Raw genomic sequence first — 27,732 nt, forward strand, 5'->3', positions numbered from 1 at the left:
CAATGTCTAATTTCTAATACTTCTCTGCCCATACTCTTAAGAATTATTTTTAAGAATCTCATTTAGCTAGCAATGGGTTCCAGCGAAATAACTTGTTCCAGTGAACTGCTTCCTATGAAAACTCTATTTATAGTGACAATAAAAATAGATAGGTCAAGCCTGGCATCCTGTGAAAGTCCAAGATAACTGCGCTAGTACAGTATAGTTAGTAGAAGTATAATTAACAGTATAACTCCTACCCCGGTCATCCCTGGCCTTCACGTCAAGTTCAAGTTTTAGACCACTTGAGTGTTTTCAAAAGCAAATAAAGGACCAGATAGTGTTTAAAACACTTGACAAATATAACACATAGGTGGCAATTTCAAAACAGGAAATTCATGTCCCATTAAGGCAAAAGAAGAAAGATGAGAACATCTGGTAATGTAATTAGTACGATTAGAGAAACATCCACAGAATTTATGCTGCAGGGAAGTGTCATGTAACCTGCCCATCTACGACAGTGCCTCGGCAAATGCCAGTCTCTTTAAAAAATAAAGAAGAAAGAGAAGATATTCTCCTGCAATTATTAGAGAGATGGTCAATCAGCTATGAGCTTTTTTTTTTTTTTTTTTTTTAGGTTCTTATCATCCCATCATTTTGATTCATATTAAGCCCATGCTATACCTTTGCTACTGTAGGAGCGATAAAAGGTTTCTGGCTGGGTCTGAAAAGTTAAACTGACAAAGACAGAATAATAGGGAAAAAAGCATACAGATTTACTTAATATAAGTTTTACATGACATGGGAGCCCTCATCAGGAAATGAAGATCCAAAGAAACAGATCTGAGTGTTTTGTGCTAGGGCTGAGGAAGAATGGGGTCGGTCGTGGAAGACCAAGATGAGTTAAGGAGTATGAGGTCAGTGCAGTAAACTGGGGGAACTTAGAGAGGATAAGTGCTTGTTTGGATTCTTCTTCGAGTCACTTTGTCTTCAGAGACAAGGGTGCTCCTCTCTTTTGGGCATAAAGCATTTCTCACGTGAGGGTTTTATGGCCCATTTCAGGGAGAAGGGCAGAGGGCAGCTGACCTTCCTGCTTCTGCCATGTTCTCAAACTCCTTCAGCCGACAATATTCACTGTGCCAAGGTGCCGTGTTTTTGCAGTCCTGAACCCTATCGCTACTCTTGAGAAAAGAAAAGGATTTTGAAATATCAATAAATTGATTTCTCAGTTAGCTTGAGGAGAGCAGCAGTTAGAATGTTCTCTGTGGTTCCTCATTAAGTAACATAAATGTTTTCTAATGCCATAAGAGCCATACTTTATTTCACAATTATGCATTTAAGTCTATGGTAATTATGCTTGTTTATATTATCTTTACTTTTTGGGTAATACAAATCTGGTAGTGGTAAGTAAAAATTAGTATTCTTCAGATCCTGGGGACAGGGGTGTAGAGAAAGGGGAAGGCCATAACAAAAAATAGCAATTTGTGAGATGATTTTTCAATTTATCAGAAATCAAGGAAAAAGAAACTTAAAAGGATCGATGCCTTTTTCTTTAAGAAAAGATTGTACCCAACAGTGGCATAAACTCAGTAATTCTCTCCTACTTTTTAGATATTAAAGATTGTTTTTTTAAAGCACAGGTTTACATATAAAAAATATTTTTAAGTGAGTCACGTAGTTTAAAAGGAGTTTCAAATTTGCCTCTTTTATTGGACAAAGGTCATTTTAGTTTGAGGTCAATATCAAAGAATTAAAGTAGAACTCAGGTGCTTCTTTCCATTCCAGCACCTCTAACAAAATTATTCCCGCCTACCCCCCCCACCCCTCCCCACCCCGCCCCCGTGCTTTTAGGTCTGAAATGTAGAATGCAGTCTACAAGACACTCTAAGAAAATGCAAAAAGCTCTGGTTTCTAAGGAAGACGGGCTTTTCCATCCTAAAAAGTATCACAATTTCTCAAAAAGAACATCAGCTAGTAAAAGGCTTTGCTGGATTATTAATTCGTTTAGGGCCATTTATTTTCCTTGGACTCCAGTTCTCTGATCTATAAACTGAATCCTAACTGTCATATATATTTAATAAGATTATTAACTGAGAAACATAGATGAGGCCACTTTATTAATTATAAAGAACTGAACTGATATTAACTGGCAGGAGGGCAGCAACAATAATACCCTTTACATTTTTATAACTGAAAAATGGTCAGTGTGTAGTAAATTATCAATAGGTATTTGTGGAACTAAATTGAACCAAGACCAATGGATTTGAAAAAGAAACAGAAGAGTAAATAAATATTATGAAATTTGAAAAGAAAAAAGGAAATAGATTTGAAAGCTTCTCTATTGTAAAGGAAGGCTCAGATTCCAGACTTAGAAAAACTAAAAATGAATCACTTAAAAGTTACCCAAATTCAAGATCTCCCTTTTAGTAGTAGAGAAAAATAAAACCAAAAGGAAGAACTTGGCACATAGAATAGCATAAATAATCAGAAAAATAAATAAAACAAAGGAAAATTTTCTGAAAAACGTGTCAATATTTATGCATCAAATATCTAAAGTGCTTCAGAAGGCGATCCAAGAGGGAGAAAATAACGCACAATGATGCAGGTGGAGGTGACGCTGGTGGTGGTGGTGGTGGTGGTGGTTTTGTGTTGGTATTTTTCCAAGCTCCCACTGGAGCACAACAGCACTGACAAGTCAGCTTCTGGTTGTTATCAACCCATTTTGCACCTGGTGGAGAAAAGTAAAATAACAAACTATTCCAGAACCCCGTGGAAAAGTTCCAGAGAATTTCATACCATGTCACATAAATCTCTGTAAAGGGAAAAATCTGGTATGCGACTTAATAGCAACAAAGCCTGAGTGCTAGGATAGAGTAAATTATCCAATTAGTGATTTGTAGGAGGAAATTTTTCTTGCAAGGACTTTTAAATCTTAAGGAAAACACTACCACAACAACAAATGAAAAAATGATCACCATTTTTTTAGATCATCTTCTAATGGGAAGTTTTAAAAGACAGAAAATATAATTGGTTACAATGCTAACATTGCTAAATACATATGTACATATGGGTGTATATTTCTTAATGACAACATTTTGTCCTGTTGACTGTCATACAACCATACAGAGATACCCCTTCCTCTTCTGATTCCATTCTCTCTTAATGCTGCTCTTTTCTGTCTATTCCTGTCTCTTCTTTTCTCCTTTGCTGCGTGTCTGCAGTTCCTGAAAGAGAATCAGAGGGGAGACACAGATCTCAGAGTGGGAAGGAGCCTCCTAGGATCCTCTGATCCACCTGATCCACCTACTCATATCACTATATTTGACTCTTCAGAAAACTGGAGCCCATTTCGATTGAAGGGTTTCCCCAATGTCACACAGCTATGATCAACGAGGAGATGCCATCCTGTGCCAACATCATCTCATTCTTTTTTTTTTCTTAAAGATTTTATTTACTTATTTTGAGAGAGAGAGAGAGAGAGCAAGCAGTGCACATGGGCACGCAAGCACAAGGGTGGGGAAGAGCAGAGGCAGAGGGAGAGAGAATCTGAAGCAGACTCCACGCTGAGTGGGGAGCCCAACATAGGGCTCGATCTCACAACTCGAAGATCATGACCTAAGCCGAAATCAAGAGTCAGATGTCTAACGGAGTCAGCCACCCAGGCGCCCCACCATATCACCTCATTCTATTTCCTTCCAGGAATGTATCACTATGTGGCATGATTTCATTTATTTATTAATAATAATTTACATATTAATTCACATGAATATGAGCAATCTTCAAACACCAGAATACACATCCATGGATTTGAGGACCTTAAGTATCTTAGTAATACCTGTGTCCTCAGCATTCATTCATATGTATTTACTGAATAATAAACTAGAATATTGGTCTCTTGTTTCTAAAACATCCTTTTATGATGAACACCAAATTATCCCATGAAAAATACTGTAGAATAATTCAGGGCATCTGAATTTTCCTATCTAACTACTGCCTATCATAAACACTAACCTAATTTATGCACTTTAAATAGCAAAAATACCTAGTAAGTATTAATATTTTTAACTCTACGACGTGTATTGAATAGTCTATACTTCCTTTGGATACCCCAGGGGAGAAGAAATTCCCTGAATTTTGTTCACTTGGGAAGCAGATATTGCTCGTTGCTCAGCTGATATGATGGTCACTTCAAAACTTACAAAGAGAACCTTGACTGAGTTGGAAGGTCGCAAGATTCCTGGTTTAAAATACTTACTTTTGGGGCACCTGGGTGACTCAATCAGTTAAATGTTTGGCTCTTGATTTCTCTGCTCAGGTCATATCTCGGGGCAGGGGCAAGGGGTGAGACTGAGCTCCACATCAGGCTCCATGCTCAGCAGGGAGTCGGCTTGAGATTCTCTCTCCTTCTCCCTCTGCCCCTCCCCGCTGCATGCATGTGCACATGCACACACACTCTCTCTCAAAATAAATAAATAAATATTTAAAATATTTACTTTCTCCAACTCCTTTGCATTAAGGGCTGGTCTTGTGGCACAGCTCTGGTCCATAAGACAGTAGTTGGGGGGCTCTGAGATAGCTTTGCTTCTCTGCTACATTCTTTGCCTTTCTCTTCCCACTATTTTTGCTCAGAACAGATTGGATGCCTGGAGCAGCAGCTCTTTTGGGAGCATGAAGTTACAACTTTTGAGGATATTAAGGAAAATGAAAAATGTCTGTATGCCCATTGAAGTCTTGAGCCACAATTTTAGTTCTGGATGTTTAGTCGCATGACATAAATAAGCCTGTATGCTATTGTTTGCAGGGTTTTCTATTATTTGCTGTCAAATACTTGTTCTGAATAATGATGACAAATCATTTGCCAAACATATTCTAATATTCTTCTCCTTCTAAGATTCTCATCCTAGTGGCATATAATTCTAGGGTTCACTGTGCTCATTCCTTCACATTAGGGTCCTTGTTACTAAACATAACACAAAAGGGAAAAGATGCTAAGTCCTATTTGTACAGTAAGAAACAAAAAATGAAGATAAATCCAAAACCATTTTAGTTTGCTTTCTCCAGCGTTTTTCCTCAAATTCCCAGGCTCCTTTGAGTTCCCTCCTTTGCCTACTTCTCATCATAAGCAATAATAGCTATAAAATCATGGGTTTGGAGCACCAATAGTGTCTTTTCTAATATGTATTATGACAATTTATAAATATAAAAATAAAAGTAATTTGTCCCTTACCGACACAAAATAATCAGTTTCCACAATGTAGAAAACATTGCCATAACTGAATTAAAATTTAAAATGGATGGTGAAAACACTTTTAAGGACAGAAAAAGTCTCAGAATTTTGTTTTTTATAAAGACCCTTACCCTGGCCCACTCTGGGAAGAAAAGAGGCTTACAATATTACTGTCTAGTAGAAAGAACCCTGGCCTAGAATTCTGCTCCACCCTGACACACTCTATGCTTCGGTTTCTCATGTTTAGGGAGATTAGGGAAAAACCCCAACATATCTACCTGACATAACCTTTCTTAGATTCAGTATACGCAATTAAAGAGGATCCATAGCAAGTGGCCAGGATGATGAGAAAGGTTGGGAGGACCTGGTGGTGTTTTACATAGAGATGAGGCCACGTATGAGATGACATCACAGGGTTGAATGGCTGTGATCAAGGAGGTGAAGGACAGGAAAAAGAGTTTCACACAGAGAACAGAGCTCTGTGGCTAGGTTTGGGGTTCAGCTGGTGTTATTAAAGAAGGGAGGGATCAACCACTGGTCTGTGATGTTGAAGAGGATCGTGTTTTGGGTAAGGCTTGGATAGATAGTATCAGGTTCTTTCCCACCTTGATCATAATAATAGGCACCAGTTATTAAATGCTCGTAAGCTAGACTAAGCATTTTAATGTATCTTATTTAATTTCTACAATAACCCGTAGGGGTAAGTATGGTGGTACCCATTTTACAAATGGAGTAACTGAGTCTAAAATTTGAAAGAGGTTGAATTTGTTTTTTTTTTTTTTAAGAGGTTGAATTTGAACCCAAGCTGAAGCAACTCAAAGCTCATCTACTATTATATTATAAATGTGTCTGAGAAAGATAAAGTTTTTGTTTTGTTTTGTTCAGAAAGTTTCTTTAACCATTCAGCCAAACTGAAGCCAAGTTGTCTTCCTGAAAAAAATTTGTTGTAAACTATAATTGTGTGAAAAGGAAACTGAAAAGCCATTATCTCAGCTGGCTTCCTTCAGATTTCTGAGAAAGCCAACATATTTCCCAAGGAAAACTTATGCTTTTAATTGTAATCTCTGTTTTGAGAGTAGAAAACATAATGGAATAAACCAACATTTCCTAAGAAAAAGTTATGCTTTTAATTTTTATACTTTTGTGTTTTTAATAGGGAACAGAAGAATCCAGAACCCATGCTATTTATTTACCCAAATGATGTTACAAAGTCAGCAAAAGCTTTGGTTTCTTTTGTCTGAATCCTTAAAAAAAAAAAGAAAGAAGAAAGAAAGAAAGAAAGAAAGAAAGAAAGAAAGAAAGAAAGAAAGAAAGAAAGAAAAGAAAAGAAAAGAAAAAAATTGAAAGTGTGTTCAAGGAAAGAGAAGAGCAAACTTTATTTTTTAGCACCTCGGGTATCTCAAATAATCTCAAGTGCTATCCGAATGTTTTCCAAACACAAATAATTAAAAAATCATGTAAAACAAATCTGTGCCTTAATCATGTTTTAAGTAGAAAGAAATTTAGGAAATCAAATAGTCACAGCAGGTGACCTAGAAATTCCAGAAAGTATTGACTGAAACTGGCTTAAAAACAACAACAACAAAAACCATAAAAGGCTAGGGGTGGGGTGGGGAGGAGGAGAGGAAGGAAAGAAGGGAGGAAGGAACAAAAGAGGGAAGGAAGGAAGGAAGGAAGGAAGGAAGGAAGGAAGGAAGGAAGGAAGGAAGGAAGGAAGGAAAAGGAAGGAAGGAAGAAAAGGAGGACATGAAGGAGGAAAGACACTTGGAACCAGAGTACTCATTCATACTTGGTGATACTACTTATCCATGAGTTTTGCATTTATTTTCTTGAGGAAAATATACTAAGAAAAATGATTGTTATCTCTAATGCATTGTCTGATTCACATATTTCTCTTAATCTCTATATTATAAAGCTTGCATTAAAGATAAAAACTATAGTTTTACTTCTTTGAATCTTGATATAACATTCCACAGTGGATTTCACATTTTTTTTCCTTCCAGTCTTAATTTCCCTCTTTACTGACTTCTGAGAAATATTTTCATTTTTTTCATCCATGAAACATTGAACCTCACCAATATCATGAGTGTGGGAACCAAACTGGGCATTCCATCATCCTTACTAAATTTGGGGCATAGATACTTTACCTTAAATGCCATAAACAATTAATGGAATGCCTCAGTGGCTCAGTCAGCTAAATTGACCCACTCTTGCTTTCCACTCAGGTCATGATCTCAGGGTTGTGAGATGGAGCCCTGCATCAGGCTCCACACTCAGCACAGAGTCTGCTTGAGATTCTTTCTCTCTTCCTCCCCCTCGGCCCCTCCCCCTGCTCATGCACAAGCTCTCTCTAAAATAAATAAGTAAATAAAAATCTTTAAAAAATAATTAGTATTGTCCTGGAGGCCAGAACTTTTTTTTTTTTTCAAAGATTTTATAAATAAATTCATGAGAGACACAGAAACACAGGCAGAGGGAGAAGCAGGCTCCATGCAGGAAGCCTGACGTGGGACTCAAAAGTCCTCTTCAATAAATATGTGTGTACTGTCCTGGAAAACCAAAAGTCCTCTTCAATAAATATGTGTGTACTGTCCTGGAAAACCTGCTTTATGCTGATGCTTTATCTTCTCCGCCAGTTGTAAGGATGAGAAATTATCTTTCCTTTATTTTTATAACCCGAAACAAAGTCGTTTGGTGGAGGTAAACTCATTAAAAATAGTTATTGAATTAATGAATAACTATATGCATGGATTAATGGAATTTCTTATTTGATAATAATAGATTTATAAAATTCTAATGATTTCTTAAAATGCAATAGGAAATAGCTCGCATTTCAAGTAATAGCCAAAAAAAAGTGGAAGGGGAGATTTGGGCATATTTTATTTTAGATTTAGCATTTTTGTTTCATAATACCTAGTGGAGATGCTGGCAAATATCTCTCTCACAGCTCAGAAAAATGAGAATTTTGCAGTCCTTTAACCATTAGCATGTTGGAGGGAAACGGATGTTCAATATCTAAAGACCATTATATTACAATCTTTTGAATCATGAAATTGGGCATTTCTTCATCATTTTGAAATAAATACCACGTACCGTTCTGTATACAGAAACATGATAAATGCCAATCTTAGCTTAAAAGTTTCATTAAACATTCCTCTGTAAGTTAAACCCAGACACACACTCATGTCTAAATGTATTTAATATTTATTTTTTACTCTTAAAGTGAAGCTATTTACATTTGACCTTAGAAGGCAGACCACATCAGTAGGACATCAGGGATTAAGCTCGGCAGTTATTAAAGTTAGAACACTAACATGTTTGCAAATGTCTATGGAGATATCATTAAAAAGAAAAATCACCATAAAATAAATGTTTATTCTTTAATTGTAAGTAATTTCGCACAATCTGTACTTAGTTCTAAAGTTCAATCAAGGAGAGCTTCCCAGGAGGTGTATTACTACTGTATGAGTGTGGAGAGCAGAGGTGGAGAATGCTTCTGGAAGTCAAGCAGTGGCCTTCCATGGGATATTCAGAAAGTTAATAGTTCAGTTATTCCCAAGAAGCCTTCTTGCTGCAGACCCGTAATTAATGTTCCCACTGCTCCTCTCTTTCGTTTACACCTTCTTCTTCTTCAGGGAATGCTGATTCATTCTGGCCTTTCAGATGCTTAACCCCTGAAATTATAAAAAATTATGCTCTATATAAGTGAAATTTATTTCTAGCAGATTCAGTGCTTTGCTGCAAGAAATAAAGAAAGTGAGTGGAAAGTTTGCCCTGGTGTATACGTGTTTTCTCAGAGAATTTCAACCATCTAACCCTATATAAACCTTTTAATTCAAGGAGAAATAAAAACACACCCAGCCAAATTTCCATTGGAGACGGGCTTCCTTTAAAATTATATCTTCTCCATTAAGAATTGCATCACAGCCTATTAAAACCTGTTAACTAAAAATCTGCTCACAGGCTCTTATTATAATTCTGATATATCGTTTAGTTCAAATATTTCTTTTGGCATCCCTGAATTCCATTACAACGAGAAACACTGAAGAAACCCCTAGGAACAAAGGGGTGTATGTGCCATGCCTGTAACTTGTAAACAACAAAAGAATCACAATATTGTTAGTCTCCTTCAGGAATAAGAACATATTCATTTGATTACGAAACTTCTGTATACAAAATTCTTCAGTAACTTCCCCCAGAGCCCACAGAGAGGCAAAACTCTGGCACACCTCTGCCGGCCACACAGGCTTATAGATCTGGCCCCTCCCTACCGTCCCAGGCCTTCCTGCTTCCCCTTCCACGGTTATTTATGGGTTAGGAGTGAAGGACACCAACCTACTCCTGCACATTCCTTGATCGCTCCAGGCTCCTTCAAGCCTCCATGCTCTTCTCTTTCTCTTCTCACTGCCAAGTAGCTTCCTACTCACCCACCCCATCATCTCCTACTCATGTCTCCGCCTCAGCTTGCTCCTCTGTGAAGGCTCTTCTAGTTCCCCAAGCGGACTTGGCTAGGTTTTTCTCATGTTTCCCTACTGCTCTTGGATCAGTTTCTCTTGTATCAATTGCCTTATAGAACTGATTTGTCTACATATCTTTCTCATTAGAGCAAACTTCTTGATGTCGAAATTATACACTTTGAGTTCGGGGTCCCGGGCACAATACCTGGCAGACGGTATGTACTCACTCATATTGATTGAGCAAATGACTGATACAATTAATAAGTAAGTTGGTATGTGTCTTTGGCCTATTCTTTTTCAAAATTTCACATTTGGGAGTATAAACCAGAAGGCAACTACCACAACCATACTCAAAATCTACAAAATTACCTTCTGTTTCACTTGGGTCTGTTCTGTAAAAACACCATCCCAGTGGACACTTCACGCATTGCTACTGAACATGAAAAATTTTGTATTTTAGAAAATGGGTTTATGAGATTTTTCTAAGTGTCACTGAAAAGTATTCCAGTTAGAATTGATGAATGAAAGGAAGTCACTGCTCATGTTTGTTATGAAACAAAGAAACTCAAAAAAAGTGTAGATTTGCATGTACTGCAGTCAGCAAGCCTCAGAGTGCTGTTTGGCAAAGAATGACATCCTTGGGCTTGGTGGATTATCTTGCAAAAATATTTGATCAGTTGTAATAATATTTAAATACTTTGATTTCATCCACAAGCACAGATCACTCTCAATTCCTGTTGACCCAAAACTGTAGAGAGACATTTATTGTTAACAAATGGAATTTATATTATATTATTATAAATAACAGCATGGGAAGGGGAGATCTAAATGTTAAGAAGGTAAGGGAGCTCATTTATTCAGTAAGTACCCAATCAGTGACTCTGCTAGAGTCTTATATACCTTAGTACTAGACCTCACTAAACCTATGACAGAAATACCTGGATGGTAAAATTTAGACTTGAAGACGGTAAGGGATTTGTTCAAGGTCATAAGGATGGTGTAGTTTTAAGATAAGTTATGACACATCGTATTTCCTCAGTATGTACTGATGGCTGACTGAATGAATAGTGAATGAGGCATAAAGTTCCACCGGCAGGAGACCCTAACTCATGTTCACCTTTAGCCTTTTTGGATATTGACGAATATTTTCCTGTCATTCTCTAGGACTTGTTATAGGTTTGCAGTACCTATAAACCTTGCTTAGACAATGTTGGGATTCCCTCTGACATATTAAAGTACAATAATCATTCAGCCACTTGTCACTCTCCTAAGCTGAAATTGTCTGTACCTCTCTCAATTGGGGAAGGTTCTATGACCTCCAGAGCTCATCCCTTTCATCCACAAGGTAACTACAGAGTAATAAAGTTGTGTTTAAGACAGTGTTATTTAAATTAGAGTTAGTAACTTAATGGCAACATTGATTTGTTTATTTGTGGGGCTCAAGCATTATGAAAATATGGTAACCAAAAAGCCCAAGTTACTAACCTGTTAACTACTTCCCTTACTTGAGTATAGGCCTACATGCTTATCCTGACCCACATTTAATCTATTTTATAACCCAATAATGGTCACACATTTAAATGAGGAAAGCTTTTTAAAAGTAAAATCACTCACTTGGGCAAACCTTGGAAAATGTCTTCCTTAGCTTTTTTCAAGTATGACAGTAACTATTTCTAGGTGAAAGATTTGATGAGACAGGAGTTGGTAACATGAAGATCTCTGCAGACCCACACATTCTTTGGTTCTCAAAGCAATTTACATTCATGTCATCTTTCCATTGGCTAATGGACAGTCGGTTACTTTGCATTTTCAATCTTTTTTTCCTATCAGTAATATTGTTTGGTTACAGATGAAATAGTAGTAAGATTATAGTGCGAGGTCTGTGAGGATTATCTGATAATTTCTGTCTCCCTATGCCCTCCTCCTATGTCCAAACACACATAAATTTGTGTCTATATTTTCTTTGGACTTCCATTTAATATTAATGCAATTGTGGAGTTGGAAGAAAATAACTGGGTCTGGGGGGTTTGAGAAAATCCTCAGAGCCTCCTCCCCTGCTGAATGCTACTAGGCATGTATTTAAACACTTTGCCTGCAGGGGACTGACTCCCACCAGCACGCAGCAGAGAGCCTCCTGGGACCAGCCGACTCAGCCAGCCCTGCACACAGGCAGAGGGCAGAGATCCCAAAAAACACAACGGAGCTTCATCCCCCGTGGCCAAGGAACACGGGAAAAGGAAACAAATATAAGACCAAGATGTGCAGTAGAAACACATGAAGGAATAAAAAAAAAAAAAAGCAACAGAGTTTGAGGAAAGGAAACTAGACTGAATAAAAGAAAAGGAAAGAAATAAATCTTGCCCCAACAGGACATAATCTTCCCACTCTTCTCCATTCTGCAGCTCACACAGTTGGATGAAGTTGTGAAGTGACTGAGTGAAGAATTATGAATAATGAATCCACAGAGGGAAGCTTGTATTTGGCAACCACGGGTCAATATGTTTATCAATTAATTTGGGGGGGTGGGGAGGGGGGAGGCAGGCTTATTTACATTGGTAGATAACACAGCACTTGGAGGGAAAGATGGCATGATGAGAGACAAAACTAGCGTTCCAAAAGCTGTGCGAGAGCTGGAAAGAGGCTGATGTGGGTAAGGTGCAGGTGAGCAGGGGGTTTGTTTTTAGGAAGGTGACTTTGCTTCTAAAACAACGGAGAATGAGGGCAGCCGCCATGGATGATAAAGGAGTTTCAGGTGACCACAATTCCAACATGACCCAGCAGAGTCACCTGTTTAGGGACCAGGCTCTTGGTGGCGTGGGCAGCACTCCTCACAGCAGTCAGCAGTTTAAGGAATTACTGCCCAACCATGTGTTTGTCAGACCTTTTCTGGAATATGCTGCCTAATTATGGGCTGTTTCAAGAGTTCCATTGAAGAAGGTAATTGAGATTAAAAGTAGTCTTATGAAGTCACTTTTCTAGAACAATTGTACTTGAAACTGGAATGCCTGGCATAGAGAAAATTAACAGAGGACAAAAGAGGCTGCCATTGAATTCCTAACAGACTGGAAAAAGAATTAAAATTTATGTGGCTCCTGAGGGCAGAAATAGGGTCAATAGCAGACATTTACGTGGGGAGGGCAGAGTTTAACTCAAAAAAGACAAGACAATTCTGAAACTCTTTGCCCAGCAATAAATGTGAGTGAGCCCTCATCACCACATGGGTTCAAGTCTCAGCTACACGTCTGTCTCTGAGATGGGTCATAGAAGGAGGCCTGCACTGTGTAGCAGGAGGGACTGACCACCTCGCTGACCCTGAGATGCTATTAATCCACAAAAGAGATCTTTTTTTTTTCTACTGAAAAATTTGCTCTGCTGTAAGTACTTGAAATTACAAAAAAGTAATTATGACTTCGAATGACATAAATGGCTCAAATACACATTTTAAAACTAATTCACATTGGGAGTAACAAATGCAAATGGATTCTTTTTTTTTTCCAACCACATACTTTAGACCTTGAAAATCATTCTAAAGTCCGCTAGGGAATATGTGGGTGGATTTTACAGAGCCTCTGACCCTCTTGGCATTCTATTTATAGACGTATTTGTGCTTTTTTGGGGAAAAAGGCCCATAGTTTTCAGCAAAATCTCAGAGGGGTCTCTGACCCACAAATAATTGTGAATATGAATCCTGATCTAATCTCTTTAGCTTCAAGATGAAGGAGCAATTTCAGATAGCAAAGTGATTTGCTTAAATTCACACAGCAGCCTTTGGCTAGGCCGGGACACAAATCTTGGCCCCTGATTCCTACTGGGGGCTCTTCATCTGGGTCACCAGGACTCAATCTTGCCCATTGACATTTTCCCAAGTTAAAACCTGAAGGAAAATCAGGCGACCAGATCATAAGGGCCTTTTTTAGTATCACATTCCTTGAAAGAACTTTACGTGCCTGATAGTTTTAGATGTAACTTGTCAGTCTTTTGTTGTTGTAGCTGTTACTGTTTTTTTTTTTTAATTTATTTATTTATGATAGTCACAGAGAGAGAGAGAGAGAGAGGCAGAGACACAGGCAGAGGGAGAAGCAGGCTCCATGCACTGGGAGCCCGACGCGGGACTCGATCCCAGGTCTCCAGGATCGCGCCCTGGGCCAAAGGCAGGCGCCAAACCGCTGCGCCACCCAGGGATCCCTACTGTTTTTAACAGAATCTGGAATTGGAAAGATATAGAATTTAATCTCACCCAGGAACATTCCCAGAATAGAACCAAGTTCCAAATAATGTTCAGCGTATCAGAAAAGCACTTCTTCTCTCTGCTGTGCTCAAACCTAAGACAGGACTCTGGAAGACATAGAAAACACATCATGGTCTAGTCTGGGAGGTGAGACATAGTAGTCATCAAGCAATATGAGTTAAATATCAGGAAGTAATAAAGCCCCTACCGTGTGTTGAGCACAGGAGAGACACAACTACAGGTCAGAAGAGGATGTAGGTCAAGGGGTGATGATGTATACGTAAATGAAGTTAACTCTGTGAATATATGTTTCATACTAGTACTACAGATAATACATTTGGAGAGTGCTGATATGGTAAAAAAAAGAGCTCCACCGTGGGAGATATTAATTTGGAGGGCTACTTACTGAGCAATACACTGGATAGAGTAAGGGAAACAGCAAGTCTGAGTTCTAGATAAAAAAAACTATTCGCAAAATACAATTAACAGCCATTCATTTTCTGAAGGCCTCCTATGTACCAAAGAGTGATTTCAGTGGCCCTGGAAAGATGATTTTCTCATGGTTCCTTGTGAGTTGACCCTTCAAATCTTATCAAAATACTCATCCATGCTAGATATACTTGAGGGATGTAATGTAACCTATAATATGGTACAGCGGGGCCCATCATCTCTCAGATTGAAAATGTGCTTTCCATTTCCCAAAATGCTTTCACATGTATTTTGTTTAATCTTCTTGTCATTCATTTATAACGCATAGCTATACGTTAATACACTTAGAGTCACAGAGATCAAGAGACATATTGATTTCATTTCAAAGCTAAACACATTATCATGTCCTGAACTCACTCTAAATCTATCCCTTTCTACTTTATCTGAAGTAAATTACGTACACACAGCACAGTCAATCTCTGCTCTAATATGGTGACCGGTCAGTTAACACAAACTACAAATCAACACGTGGTCATTTCATGTAATACCCTATCACTTGGGGAAGCATTTTCCTGGAGAGGGTAAATGTATGATATGCTTCTCTCTTCACCATACACAGAAACAGGGACAGCATGTTTATGTGATATTTATAACCATTTGCAAGTATTATATAACTTAAGTATATTTTTACTATGATATATTTCACCAGAGCTCTTGCCCAAGAGCAAACCCTAGGTAAAAGATTTAGCAGTAAATATGAAGGAGAAGGTAGGGGAGGAGGTATACTTACATACTGTTTGTTAGAAGTGTGAATTCAAATACTATCTTTGGAGAGCAGCTTAGTTTTAAATGTAAAGTGCCCACCTCTTTGTCAGTAAGTATGAGGTAGGAGCCAGGCTTTTGCGAGAGAGAATCCTGTGCTCAGCCTAGGAAGAGAATCACTTTGATAGACTGAGTGCCTCTTTTGCCCTCTACAGTCAAGTGCCCTTTTTGCTTCTAAGCTAATGCATTCCCTACGAACTCAGAAATAGAGTTAAATTTTTAAGCCTACATATAATGGAGCTAAATGTGTTGAGCAATTTCACTTTAGAAAGGGACAGAAGGGCTCCCTAGCTTGCAAGACTTGACTGCCATTGATTGAACACAATAGCATGTCTAAAATAAAGAATGCATCAATCAGCAGGAGTCAGTGGTTAGCCTTGAAAGCACTAAAAATAAAGTAACGAAAGGGGAGTTGCATTTACAGCCACAGAAGCTAATGCTGTCTGTGTTTTTTTAAGCATGCCCATAGGAGGATGTCCTGTGCTGGCATTTTAGAAGGTTCTGTCTTCCAGGCAGGGCAGTTTTCTGTTTGAAGCAGTGTCTCTATAGGCCACCATAGCCTGATGCCAATACATGCCCCCAACCAAATCATCCAGCTCTGATTCTAATCTCACTGAGAAACCTTGTGACAACAACAGAGCTTCCTCACAAGGAGAAATGACCCGGACCAGCCTTAAAGAAGGTAGGAATGAGTTGTGGAGCTACCTAGAAGACCGTCCCAGGCAAATGGAACAAGAATTGTAAAGGCTTTGTCTGAAGCATGTCTGCCCTGGTCAAAGGACAGCAAGAAGCCTGACGTGTCAGGAATGAGGCAGTAGGAGGAGGTGAGCTCAGAGAGATGAACTCAGGCAGGGAGGAGAAGGAGCTGACAATGTGGGACCTCAGGGGACGTTACAAGCATTTTGGCTGTTATCCTGGGAAGCTACTGACAGATATTTTTGGTGTTTTTGTTTGAGGAGAGAAGCAACATGATCTGAGTTTCAAAGCATTTTCAGAGACTCACTCTGTGGTCCAAGCTGCAAGAGCTTAGACGTCACCACTCTATTCTGATAAGTAAAAAGCTAAACAAGCTGAAAAAAAAAAAAAAAAAAAAAAAACAACTTAGAGCTACTAGAAAAGCAAGGTCACAGAGCAAACCACTTCCAAAATATAGAAATAGAGAAAGGTGGATACAGAGGAACATAGTTTGCTAGAGCAGAAACCCATGCGGAAATCAGTGCCAGGGTAGGAAAACCGGAACTATAACTAATGAATGGCTGAAGGCTCAGTGTGGACAAGACAGATTAAAAACTCCAGGGGTGGGAAGGCAGCTGTTTGGGGCCCTCACAGTTTTGTGTATTTTACCTCCAGGATCTCTACTCTGTTCTCACAATAAAAATCAGAGAAAAATCTCCTCATGCTTTTGAAAAAGTAAAGGAAAAAAAAAAAAAAAGAAAGAAAAAGTAAAGGAGATAGTGGCCATTTTAAAAATCAGAGCATTCTATTCTTAACAAGGTTGGCTCCAGGAGGTTTTTACCAGAGCCTAACCTTCTGGTATTATATTAAAGACTAACCCTACCTGGGGCAGGGGGAGATATATCGAACTTCACCCCCTATAGCCATTCTATCCCACCTAAGTGGGGAGAAGGAGGACTGAGAAGCACTGGTGAGGTTTACGGTCCACAGGTACAGGCTCGCTAAAAGGCCGAGACCTTCTCAGAGACCATAGGACACTTCCTCCCCACCCCTTACCACCACATTACTAAAGATGATCTGTTTACCACAGTTGCTTTTACCAAGTACATCATATTTACCTTTCCACAAAAATTACAAGGCAACTATAGGCAAAAAAACACAGTTTGAAAAGACTGAACAACCACCAGAACCAGAGTCAGATGTAACAGGAATATCAGAATTATCACACCAGGAATTGTGTCTTAAACCATAATTAAGGGACGCCTGGTGGCTCAGTAGTTGAGCACCTGCCATTGGCTCGGGCTGTGACTCCAGGGTCCTGGGATGGAGTCCTACATCGAGCTCCCCGCAGGGAGCCTGCTTCTCCCTCTGCCTATGTCTCTGCCTTTCTCTCTGTGTCTCTCATTAATAAATAAATAAATAAAATCTTTAAAAAAACCATAATTAATATCTTAAGGGCTTTAATGGAAAAAAATGGATAATCTGTAAGAACAGATGGATAATATAAGCAGAGAAATGGAAATTCTACGGAAGAATAAAAAAGAAACCCTGGCAATCAAAAACACTGTAACAAAAATGAAGAACGTCTTTGACAGGCTTGTTAGCAGACTGCACACGGATGGGGAAAGAACCTCTGAGCTTGAAGAGATGACAATAGAAAATTCCAAAACTGAAAAGCAAAGAGAAAAATACAAAACAATATGCAAGAGCTGTGGGACAACTACAAAAGGTGTAACATACAGGTAATGGGAACACCAGAGTGAGAAAAAAGAAAGACATAGAGGCAATATTTGAAGTCATAATGATTTGAGAACTTCTTTCTAATTAACATCAGATACCAAACCATAGATCCAGGAAGCGCTGAGAATTCCAAGCAAGATAAATGCCCAAAACACTACACTTAGGTATATAATATTCAAACTACAGGAAAAAAAGGGTGGCGGGGACAGAAAGAGAACACTGAAAGAAGCCGGGGGGGGGGGGAATAAACACCTTTCCTGGAGTGGAACAGAGGTAAGAATCACATCCAACTTCTCCTCTGAAACTATGCAAGAGAGGAGTGAAGAGTAATATTTAAAATGTTGACGGGAAAAAAACCTCGCAATCTATAATCTTGTGCCCTGTAAAATTATCCTTCCAAAGTGAAGGAGGAATGAAGACTTTCTCAGACAAAAAATAATTGAGTGAATTTGTTGCCAGTAGATCTGCCTTGCAAGAAAGTTTGAAATTCTTTAGATTCAAGGAAAGTAACATAGATCAGCAACATGGATCTACACAACGAAAGGAGATCATCAATGAAAGAATAAATGAAAGTAAAATAAAAACCGTTAACTTCTTAATTAATCTAACAGCAGATGTTCCAAAACAATAATAGCAACAATGTATTCAATTATGAATGCTTATGTATATATGTTAGGTATATATGTTTAAGCATGCTTATGTATCAGTGAAATGAATGACAGTGATGATATAAGGTACAAGAGAGAATAGGATTATTGTATTGTATTATTGTATTGATTATTATTAATAATCAATTGTATTGATTATTATAAGGTATTCACACTGTGAAGTGGTATAGTGTTATCTGAAAGTAGACTTGGAGGGATACCCGGGGGGCTCAGCAATTGAGCATCTGCCTTCAGCTCAGGTTGTGATCCTGGGTCCGGGATCAAGTCCTGTATCGGGCTCCTTGAGGGGAGTCTGCTTCTCCCTCTGCCTATATTTCTGCCTCTCCCTCTCTGTGTCGCTCATGAATAAATAAATAAAATCTTTTCTAAAAAGGTAGACTTGGATTACTTGTAAACGTATATTGCAAATTCTAGGGCAACCATTAATTTTTTTTTAAATATTACCAATAGTCAAAGAAAAGAAAGAAAATGGAGTGATACAAGATGCTACATTGAAACTACAAAAGGCAAAGAAAGAGTGACAGACAAAAACAGAGACAAAGAACAGGGCAACAAATAGAAAGCATGGTATTTATTAACATAAGACCCAAACTACAGATTGTCTATAAAAAATGTCTTTAAACCAGGGTAGCTGGGTGCCTCAGTCAGTTAAGCATCTGCCTTCAGCTCAGGTCATGATCTCAGGGTCCTGGGATCAAGCCCTGCATCGGGCTCCCTGCTCAGTGGGGAGTTTGCTTCTCCGTCCCCCTATGCCCCTCCCCACCTCATTTGCGGATTCTCTCTCAAATAAATAAATAAATAAATAAATAAATAAAATCTTTTTAAAAAATAAATTTCTTTAAATATATATACAGATTAGAAGTATAAATGGGTGGAGAAAACATATTTTGTTGACATTAATCAAAGAAAGCAGGAGTAGCTATATTACTCTTTTGCCAGCTAGACTCCAAGACCTGATCTTTACTGCCCACCTGCTGTACTCACCCACCTTTGTCCCGTAATTTTCTTTAAACTCTTTTCCAGCTTATCTCTAAATGCAGGCAAATGGAAAGTGAAATTGCCCCTTGAGTGCGAGCAACTGCCCTGACAAGATCTCCGGTGGCCCAGACCACCCAGACCAGTTTGGGCGTAACCACAACTTGGGCCTGCACAGAGGACCATGGAGTGACCTTGAGAATGACCGACAATTACACTTACCTCATTATAATACTAAAATCTCTGCCCAAGGAGGAGCACAAGCCTCATTTCTATGACATACAACATACAACGTACGTACAGGCATGTTTCCTTAAGGCACATATACAACCTTATGGCCACCTCTACATATGGTGACCAGGCTCCTCTTTTTCAGTATTTTCCCTAACCCTAAATAAAAGGAACCCATTCACCTTGTTCAGGGAGTCATGGCTTTGGAAGTTATTCCCTGTGATCTCCTTATTTGCTGCAAAAATAAAGTTGACTTTGTGGGACAACTCCACCTGGTGTATCTGTAACTCACCCAGGAGTGAACTCATGTTGGTTTGATTACACTTTCGGACTGAATAGACTTCAAAGCAAGGAAAATTTTCAGAAATAAAGCAGGACGTTATACCTGACAAAACTGTGATTGAGATGAAACCCAACTCTATCCTCCTAATCCCTGAACCTAGACAAGGAAACACAGCTGGCAAAAAGTTTTCAACCACGAAGACTACTTTCACATAACACTTTGAACCACATTTCTTGAGGAAGCTTTCACATTTCCTGAAAGATATTTTATTTTCCTGTTTAAGTCATTCTGAAAGGTCTTCACTCCTGCAATGATGCCTTAATAGCACAGATGCTCAGTTTAACTGAAGAAATGACTGACTTCAATCTCACTTTCCTATTTCTTATTCATCTCGTATTTCCCAAAGTATAAATAATTTTCAACCTAGTCAATTTTTTTTTTCAGATGAGTGAACTTCTGCTCCATCTGTCATTAGATGTGACAAATTGGTGTAGACACCAACTGTAAAAACTGGTGACAGAAAAAGTAGAGCGTTCTTGATCTCAAGTTACTTCGTTCTTCTCAGTCTCCTGTACTTTTTTAGATTACCAGGCTAGACTCACTTAGTCGTTACAATTCAAGACAATGTGTAGTAAGACTTAGAGATGGAAACGAGATAAACTGTACTTGCCCCAGTACAGAAGGTCGCTCTGATCCCCAAACACAGGTAATTAATCCCTGGGGGAATATATAGCTTTTACAACAAATGGGTTTAAGTGGTGTGGTCTCTCCAGTCCTCCTCTTGTTACTTAGAATTTTCTTTTATTGGAAAGTGCTAATCCAGAGGAGTTGCTAGTTCACATCCAGCCTCCCATTCTGCTCACTTCTCTCCATGTCCTGAGGGTGTTTTCCTCCACTTTGTCTGTGGAGGGCCTCAGCTCAGTTTGCTTCTCATTATGCAGCTTGCTGGCCGCCAGGAAGCTTCTGAATGATGACATTGTTCTGCTGTTTCATCCTCTGCCCAACCCAAGGACATGCAGTTCACACTCTGAGCCTTGCAACTGTTTTGCTCTGACCCTGCTTTTCTGTTCATTTACCATTGTTCTGGTAGGCATTCTTGTTCACAGGCAGCTTAACTCTCTGACCATCCCTTTAAATAACAGCAATTCATTGTATTGCCATGGGGCTCGCTGACCTACTTTCTTCTTTGATTTGCTGCCCTACAGTTGGTCTGTTTTACTTGTCTCCCTTGTGTAAAATCACAGTATCTCTTCTTTTTACATATCTTTAGCAAACTCTCCTTAGATGAGGTGATACCATTTTATTTCTTTCTTCTTAAATTTTGGTTTTATTAAGAACATTTGATGCAAAGGAGCAATTGTATACTCAAATTCTCCAGGCAGTAGCAACAGTGGCAATTTTATATCGTTTATATGAAGAAGAAAAAAAAAAACATAACATTTTTGGCTTAAAATTATAATTTTGTTATTTCTATCCTATGATATTCAAATGTAATAACAAGGGAAAAAAGTGTTTACTTACCTAATTTCCTTAGTTTCTCAACACTTACCGGAAAAAAAATTCTTTTCATTACAAAATTGGAACCTTGCTCCAAACAAACCCCTTGGACATTACAAGTCAATTGTGCTAAAATCATGGCTTTTGAATTTTCAAATTCTTCTCTTAAAAAAGTAAACAATCTTACCTTCAGTGTACACACATTACATTCAATTTACAAAAATTCATTATCTTTGTATTAGAAAACTTCTAAAATTATTAATAAAAATTAATGTAAAGTTTTTCCAAATACCATGAATTTCATTTAAACCCACAGTTCACGAGGAAGGATTCTCTTGAAGTATGTTTATGGCTTATCACACCCCCAAATGATATAAGATCTTTTCAATTTGTTCCCCAAATTTACTGTCCATCTATTTAATTTTCTTAGTTATTTATTTCTATTTCTTCCTGAAATAATAGAAACTACTTTGAGGGAAAAAATACATAGATAACTTATAAGGTAATCACCAGATTTTTAGAAATAACACGAAATTATTGAGAATAAGCAACTATTAGCTCAGAGAGCTGTCTTCCCTTGAGAAGCCATAGTGCTATAAGAAAAGTGCATTTTATCAGTTACTCTGTAATTGTACTTCGGTACAAGGGTTGAAAGAACTTTAAAAGATAGCTTTGAATGTAAACAGCATTCCAACTTCCTCCTAACACACACACACACACACACACACACACACACACACACACCACCACCAACAACAACACCACCACCACCACCACCGCCATCATATTAAGATGTAAAAAGCCAGGGCCTGTCTTCTGAAGTCTCACAGCAAGTAGCAGTCCCTTAGTCTAGAACATCGGTTGTCAGACTTTTATTCCATGTTCTCTGCATCATACCGCATCAGATGCAGAGAGTGCCTGGACATCCCAGCAGAGTTCCCTTTCCTAACTTCCCTTACTCAATCATGATCTGGTGGCCTGATGTCCCCTAAGAGATGAAATGTATTCTATGGTGTGTGGAAAGCAGGGTCTTTAGAAAGATACTCCAGTGAATGTTTGGTGACATCGAAATGGACTATTACTATAAAAACTTAGGCATATTATATTCTACTTTTATAAACTGACCCCACAAAATACCACTAGTAGCATTGATTCCATGTCTTGTCAGGTTCAAATCCCTTACAAGTCAATTTTAAGAACACAATCCTTTTTATAATTGGAGGCTGCATGGTGTGAAATCCGCCAACATTACTACCAGAATATAATTAGAAGTGGGCAGAAATAAGAGGTATAATTTTCTAAGTGTCTAAGGAAGACCTGTTTATTTCTCAACAAATAATATTATCCCCCAGATATTCCTGATCTGTTCTTTATAATGAATATGTATTGATTGGTCTTTTCAGCAATGCTCTCTACCCTCCCCTGCTTACAGGGAATGACTCCTTTCCACTGGCTTTCCTTCAGGAACCACTCCAAACATAGGGAGGGAACCATCAGTACTTGCCTGGTTCTTATGTCACCTTGCCCTCTGGTCATTGTGCCAAGATGAAGGGTGCTTGACCCAAGCTGAGCCAATCATGATCTTTTCCCCATGATTTTACTGTCTGAAACAAGTCATTACACAAGACTTTTGAAATTATAGGTGGTGTAAGACATTAAACTTGTTTGCTCTCGATGATCATACTTCCTCCATGAGAAGATGGCTCATCTGCAGGGGACTTCGACGAGGAGGAAGTTGACAGGCAAAGTGAAGGACGTGGAAGACATGTAGCCTTTGATTAATCTGTTTCCTGAAGCTCAACTGCTCCCCCTCCTTCCCTTCCTAGGGGTTTGTTTTCCCTTTACCTAAAGTAACCAGGTGATCTTTCAATAAATTTCCCTTTTGCCTGAACTAATTAGATTTGGGTTTTGACATGTAAAACCCAAAGTGACCTGACTAGTCTATTCTCCCTATATTATATCTTCCCTGGAACCTTCCTTTGGCATGGAAGACAGAAAAGAGAAATGGAAGGAAACTGGGTTATTTCTTTTTTATTATTTTCTTTTCTGTTTCTACCTCTATCTTTGAATGTAACATATGATGAGTTGAGAACCAGACAAAAATGGGGAATGTTCCATTATGTCTCAGGAGAGTCCTTTAAATTAAATCTAAATCTTAGACTAATTATGGGAACTATAGTAATAGAGAAAATTTAGGAAATCTTTTATAAAAATCAGCAACTGTCTCCTCATGGGCAAGGCAACTTTTGAAGGATGGATATCATAGACTTGCAGGTCAAAGGTCAAAATCATTGCAACTTATATCATGCTTTCTTGAGGCAATAATTTTATTATTACAAAACCCTGAACATTTATGGCCAGCTCTCACTGTGTGGATTTGTAAATAACCAGATGACAGAATTTGAGTGATTCTAAAAGAAGTGTTTTGCCCAGAATGATCATAACCGAGGTTTTACGACTCTTAAAATCTGTCAATTTTCTCAGATTAAACATCTCCTTCAGTAAATTGTGAAGATATATTGACACACATGATGTTACAGCACATTCAAAGCAACCTCCTGAAAACTCTAAAAACACATAGCAAAGAAAAACTTTTTTAAATACCCAAATTAGCTCTTGAACTTCCTTCCTTGACATTATTTCAATTTGACTTTGAAATACAAGTAAATAGGATCTACAATTTTGGATGCCTTAACTTTTGTTGTTGTTCATCTATGCCTTCCCACTCACTTAGTTTACTCTTATATTATGATCTCAGCCAGTTCTAGGTAAAAGTAAGGTTCAGGTGATGCACGGCTTCCCTCAACCTCCTGGCGGGACATTCAATCAGTCTTGGAGTAGATTACTTTGAAAGTTTCCTTTCTTTGCACCTTCGTCCTATATTATCAATGTTTGTGATTAACACTAGCTAACCTAACATGGGCCTTTCTTCTGCTTTTCCTATTATTTTCCGGATCCTAGTTCTATCATCCTGTTTATTAATAGTAATAGTATATTATAGCACTTTTAATTTTTCAAGGCAATAGACACATTTTTCTATTCTTAACATAATGCTGAAAAGTGGAAGGGACTATTGATACTATTCCCATTTCACAGTTGGAGAAATTGTGTTTGACAATAATTAAATGAGTTGCCCAGGATCTATTAGCAAGACAGTATCAGAACTAGCATCAGAACTCAAAATTCCTGAATTCTAATCTGGTTGGTTTTTTTTACTATGGCATTCAAATTCTCATTCTCTTTGGGTCAAGATCTCATTATTCGAGTTACAAGCTTTTCTTAATGAAGGCTCTTCCTCCATTCCCTTGAGATATAATATGATGAACATTTTAACAATTTTTTTTTCCTAGAGAATTTGTATTCTTTTCTCATACCCCTGAAGAAAGATTCAGGTAACGGCAGTAGGTGAGATATATAGGAAATTAGGACTCTGTACTGCCCCTTTACATCATAATATATATAGATGGTCTCTGTTCTCTGCCTGTTTGCAGGGCTAATGCTACTAAGGGATAAGGCGGATATTTTTCTAGGACAGTACTACTTTAAATTAGTCTTAAGTATTTTTCTCATAAATTATGGAAATGTCCTAGGAATTCCAACATAGCCTGAACCAACATTATTGCAAAATTGCAAATGACCTCAGTCCTGATTTTTTTCCTAGAAAATATCATCACTAAAACACTAAAAGAATGCAGAGAGACAGATTACATCTGTTGAAGAGCCGATTACTAGAATCAAATTTTTCATTTTTTTTCCCTACAAAGTTATTTTAGGAAGCTTATTATGATCTCCCAATTACTTTTAGATATTTGTTCTTAGGTTAATACTCTGTACACAAATAGCTGTAGATTAGTGTGTATTGACTCAGAACAGCTTGTACCTTTTTGTTACACAACAAATATCATCATAAGAAGCCACATCCATTATATTTGAAGAAAATCCAAAATTAATGAGCATTTTTTTTTCTAATTCCATTAGTCAAGAAGTCTATAAATTAGAAGAAATTGTGTCCCAAAAATGTGTTTGTAAGATGTTTGGAACTGAATCTATTTTTTTTTTAATAAGGACAGATATAAAATGTGGGGAATTTTTTTTCTAGATTGCTGATGTACAAATCCTCCAGAGGAAAAGACCTATATTTGCTGTTTTGATAAATTCACTAATAGTGGAGGCTCAGGCCTTGGGGTCTGGCCTATCAGTTGGCATCCAGGATTCAGAGAAAACTGTGGGGTATTATGATGTGAGAAAAAAGGGAACCTTTTGCTTTTGGAAGAGAAGGGACAGAATCAGAAGGGAGTGGACACTGTCTGAGGAAGGGAAGAGGAGGGGAGGCTATCGGTTGGATCACATGAAAGGTAGAGAGACCAGAAAGGAGAGGAATGTCTCATGAGAATTTTGAGAGTTAATGTTGGAATATTTGATGTTAGACTCTCTCTTCTTTTTATCTTAAAGCGAAATTGTCAGTAAATTCAACACTGCTGCTTATACTTGTGTGCAATACATGTACTTGAAAGACCAGGAAAAGAAAAAGGGAAGACATAATTTGGGTTTCATTGTAGTTATTCAGGTAAGCTTCAATGCCTATTTAACCCATAAAGATCCAAAAATGCAATACCAGCAGATCCATTTTAAGCCAAATCAAGACTGGCTTTGTTTCTGTAAAACAAATACATTTCAAGTTATAATGGGAGATTCCAGAAACAATTTCTTCAAATCCCATTATTTCTATCGATGGAGGAAAGGGAATGGCACTTTTAGTCTCAGTAATAAACTAATTTTTTATTCTCATGTTGATTACTCAGAATTGGTTTGGGAGTAGTGGAGAGTAAAGAATTCTCATGGTTTGGCTTTATGGATGCGTGATTGATTCCTAACTGGTATGTTTCCTATAACGCACATCAGAATAGAGAATATGATATATGTGAGTGTATGTGGACAGGAGTAAATATTTGTTAATTTTATCTACCCCTTAGGGATGGTTGATTAATATTCAAGTACACTAATCACGACTAACACTCCAAGGAGAGCTAGTTAGCATTTGAAGGACCTTAATGGAAAATCCACTTCAGAGGAGCACCATTTGTAACTTCAATCAGTATAAGAAAGTTTATTAATTAGTGTATAATGTGCTAGAAAGAATTTTTCTTCAGGGAAATGAGTGTTAATCAAGATATTTCTATTGGCTAGATACACTGAATGGGCACACTTGCATTTATTTGCATGAGTTAGGTTTGAGTACCTAATAAGCCTAATAGCATATATTCTTCAAAGCAGAATCTGGGGAGTCCAGTCTATTCTGTGTGCAATCTTTGCCATCTGATTCTGTCTAGCAATTTAAATTAATCCTGCCACCAGGAGATTGCCCCCCTTGCCTTGACTAACCCATTCAAGCAGGTTGCTTGTTGGAGAACTTAAAAAGGCAGAAAGCTGAAATTCATTGAGATTTCAGAACAACTTGTATGGTTCTGAGGGAAGGAGCTGCTTGTTAACTAGCAGCCAGCCACGTTGATTATCTGAAGGAAAGAAACTGCAGTAAAGGAAACTGAAAATGTAAAGGCATAGAGACTGGAGGGAGCTTGACGTATATAAGAAAAAGGAAGTGAGCCATTGAAGACAGAAAACCAGAATGGATTTAAAGCCAAGTGGTGATTGTGAATGGTGGTCAAAGGATGGAAGCAGCCAGCTCATGTAGGGCCTGACTAGCCATGGTGAATTTCACCTACTTCTAAAATTATTGGAAAACCCCATTGGAATAGAAATTACTTGTTAGTTGAATATTATCCATATTATTGACTGCAGATACATTTGCCCAAAGAGGCCAGGCAGGATGAAGCAGCCACACTATGAAAAATAGTAGCTCAAGTTCAATAATAAATGGTGACTGACAGTGGACTTAAGTGTTGAGGATATCATAGTGGATGGGTAGGACTTTGGCAAATGAAGATCACATGCTTTATCTTATGAGCCACATCCTGGAAGGTGGTAGTGAGGGGACAGCCTCAAATCAAATCCAGGTGATTGCTGTTATGCAGAGATGAGTCAAATATTACCACATCCTCTTGCTTTCCAAGATAAGACATTCATCTGCACCCTGAGTTAAATCTAGTGGGTTTTTTTTTTTAAGATATTATTTATTTATTCATTAGAGACACACAGAGAGAGAGAGAGGTACAGACACAGACAGAGGAAGAAGCAGACTCCATGCAGGGAGCCCGACATGGGCCTCGATTCCGGAACCCCAGGATCACACCCTGGGCTGAAGTCAGGCGCTAAACCGCTGAGCCACTGGGCTGCCCCTAAATCTAGTGTTTAAATGATGGTTAACTTATTAAAAATAAATATAAACTATTATATGAGATAAACAAATGAATTTAAATAGGGCTTGTGAGCTATTTAAATAAGCCTTCTGAGTTACTCCACAAATAACATCTGATCCAAACAGTGAGTGTTTGACTTTTAGTACGTATGAGGTCTCTCTTCACTTTACTCTTCTTTTAAGTTGCAAATTATTTCTACTTAGC

General features: G+C 38.1%; 1 protein-coding gene across 6 annotated transcripts in view; it reads right to left on the minus strand.

The window, feature by feature from the left end:
• Nucleotides 1-1,889: 1,889 nt before the first annotated feature.
• PPP1R1C (protein phosphatase 1 regulatory inhibitor subunit 1C) overlaps nt 1,890-27,732 on the minus strand; it is a 120,608-nt gene continuing 94,765 nt past the window's right edge. For 2 of the 6 annotated variants that reach the window (XM_055308270.1, XM_055308272.1), the window contains exons 5-6: nt 3,112-3,203; nt 1,890-2,707 (exon numbers count right to left, since the gene is read on the minus strand). In XM_055308270.1, coding sequence (XP_055164245.1) covers nt 3,139-3,203 — 65 coding nt within the window. In that variant the 3' untranslated portion in view covers nt 1,890-2,707; nt 3,112-3,138. Of the gene's footprint in view, nt 3,204-8,437; nt 8,881-27,732 lie in introns of those variants that run through there. The other 4 variants (XM_055308269.1, XM_055308271.1, XM_055308268.1 and 1 more) reach the window with 3 other exon arrangements.

This window comes from Nyctereutes procyonoides, unplaced genomic scaffold (assembly GCF_905146905.1).
Source record: "Nyctereutes procyonoides isolate TBG_1078 unplaced genomic scaffold, NYPRO_anot_genome, whole genome shotgun sequence".
NCBI classification, from domain to species: Eukaryota; Metazoa; Chordata; class Mammalia; order Carnivora; family Canidae; genus Nyctereutes; species Nyctereutes procyonoides.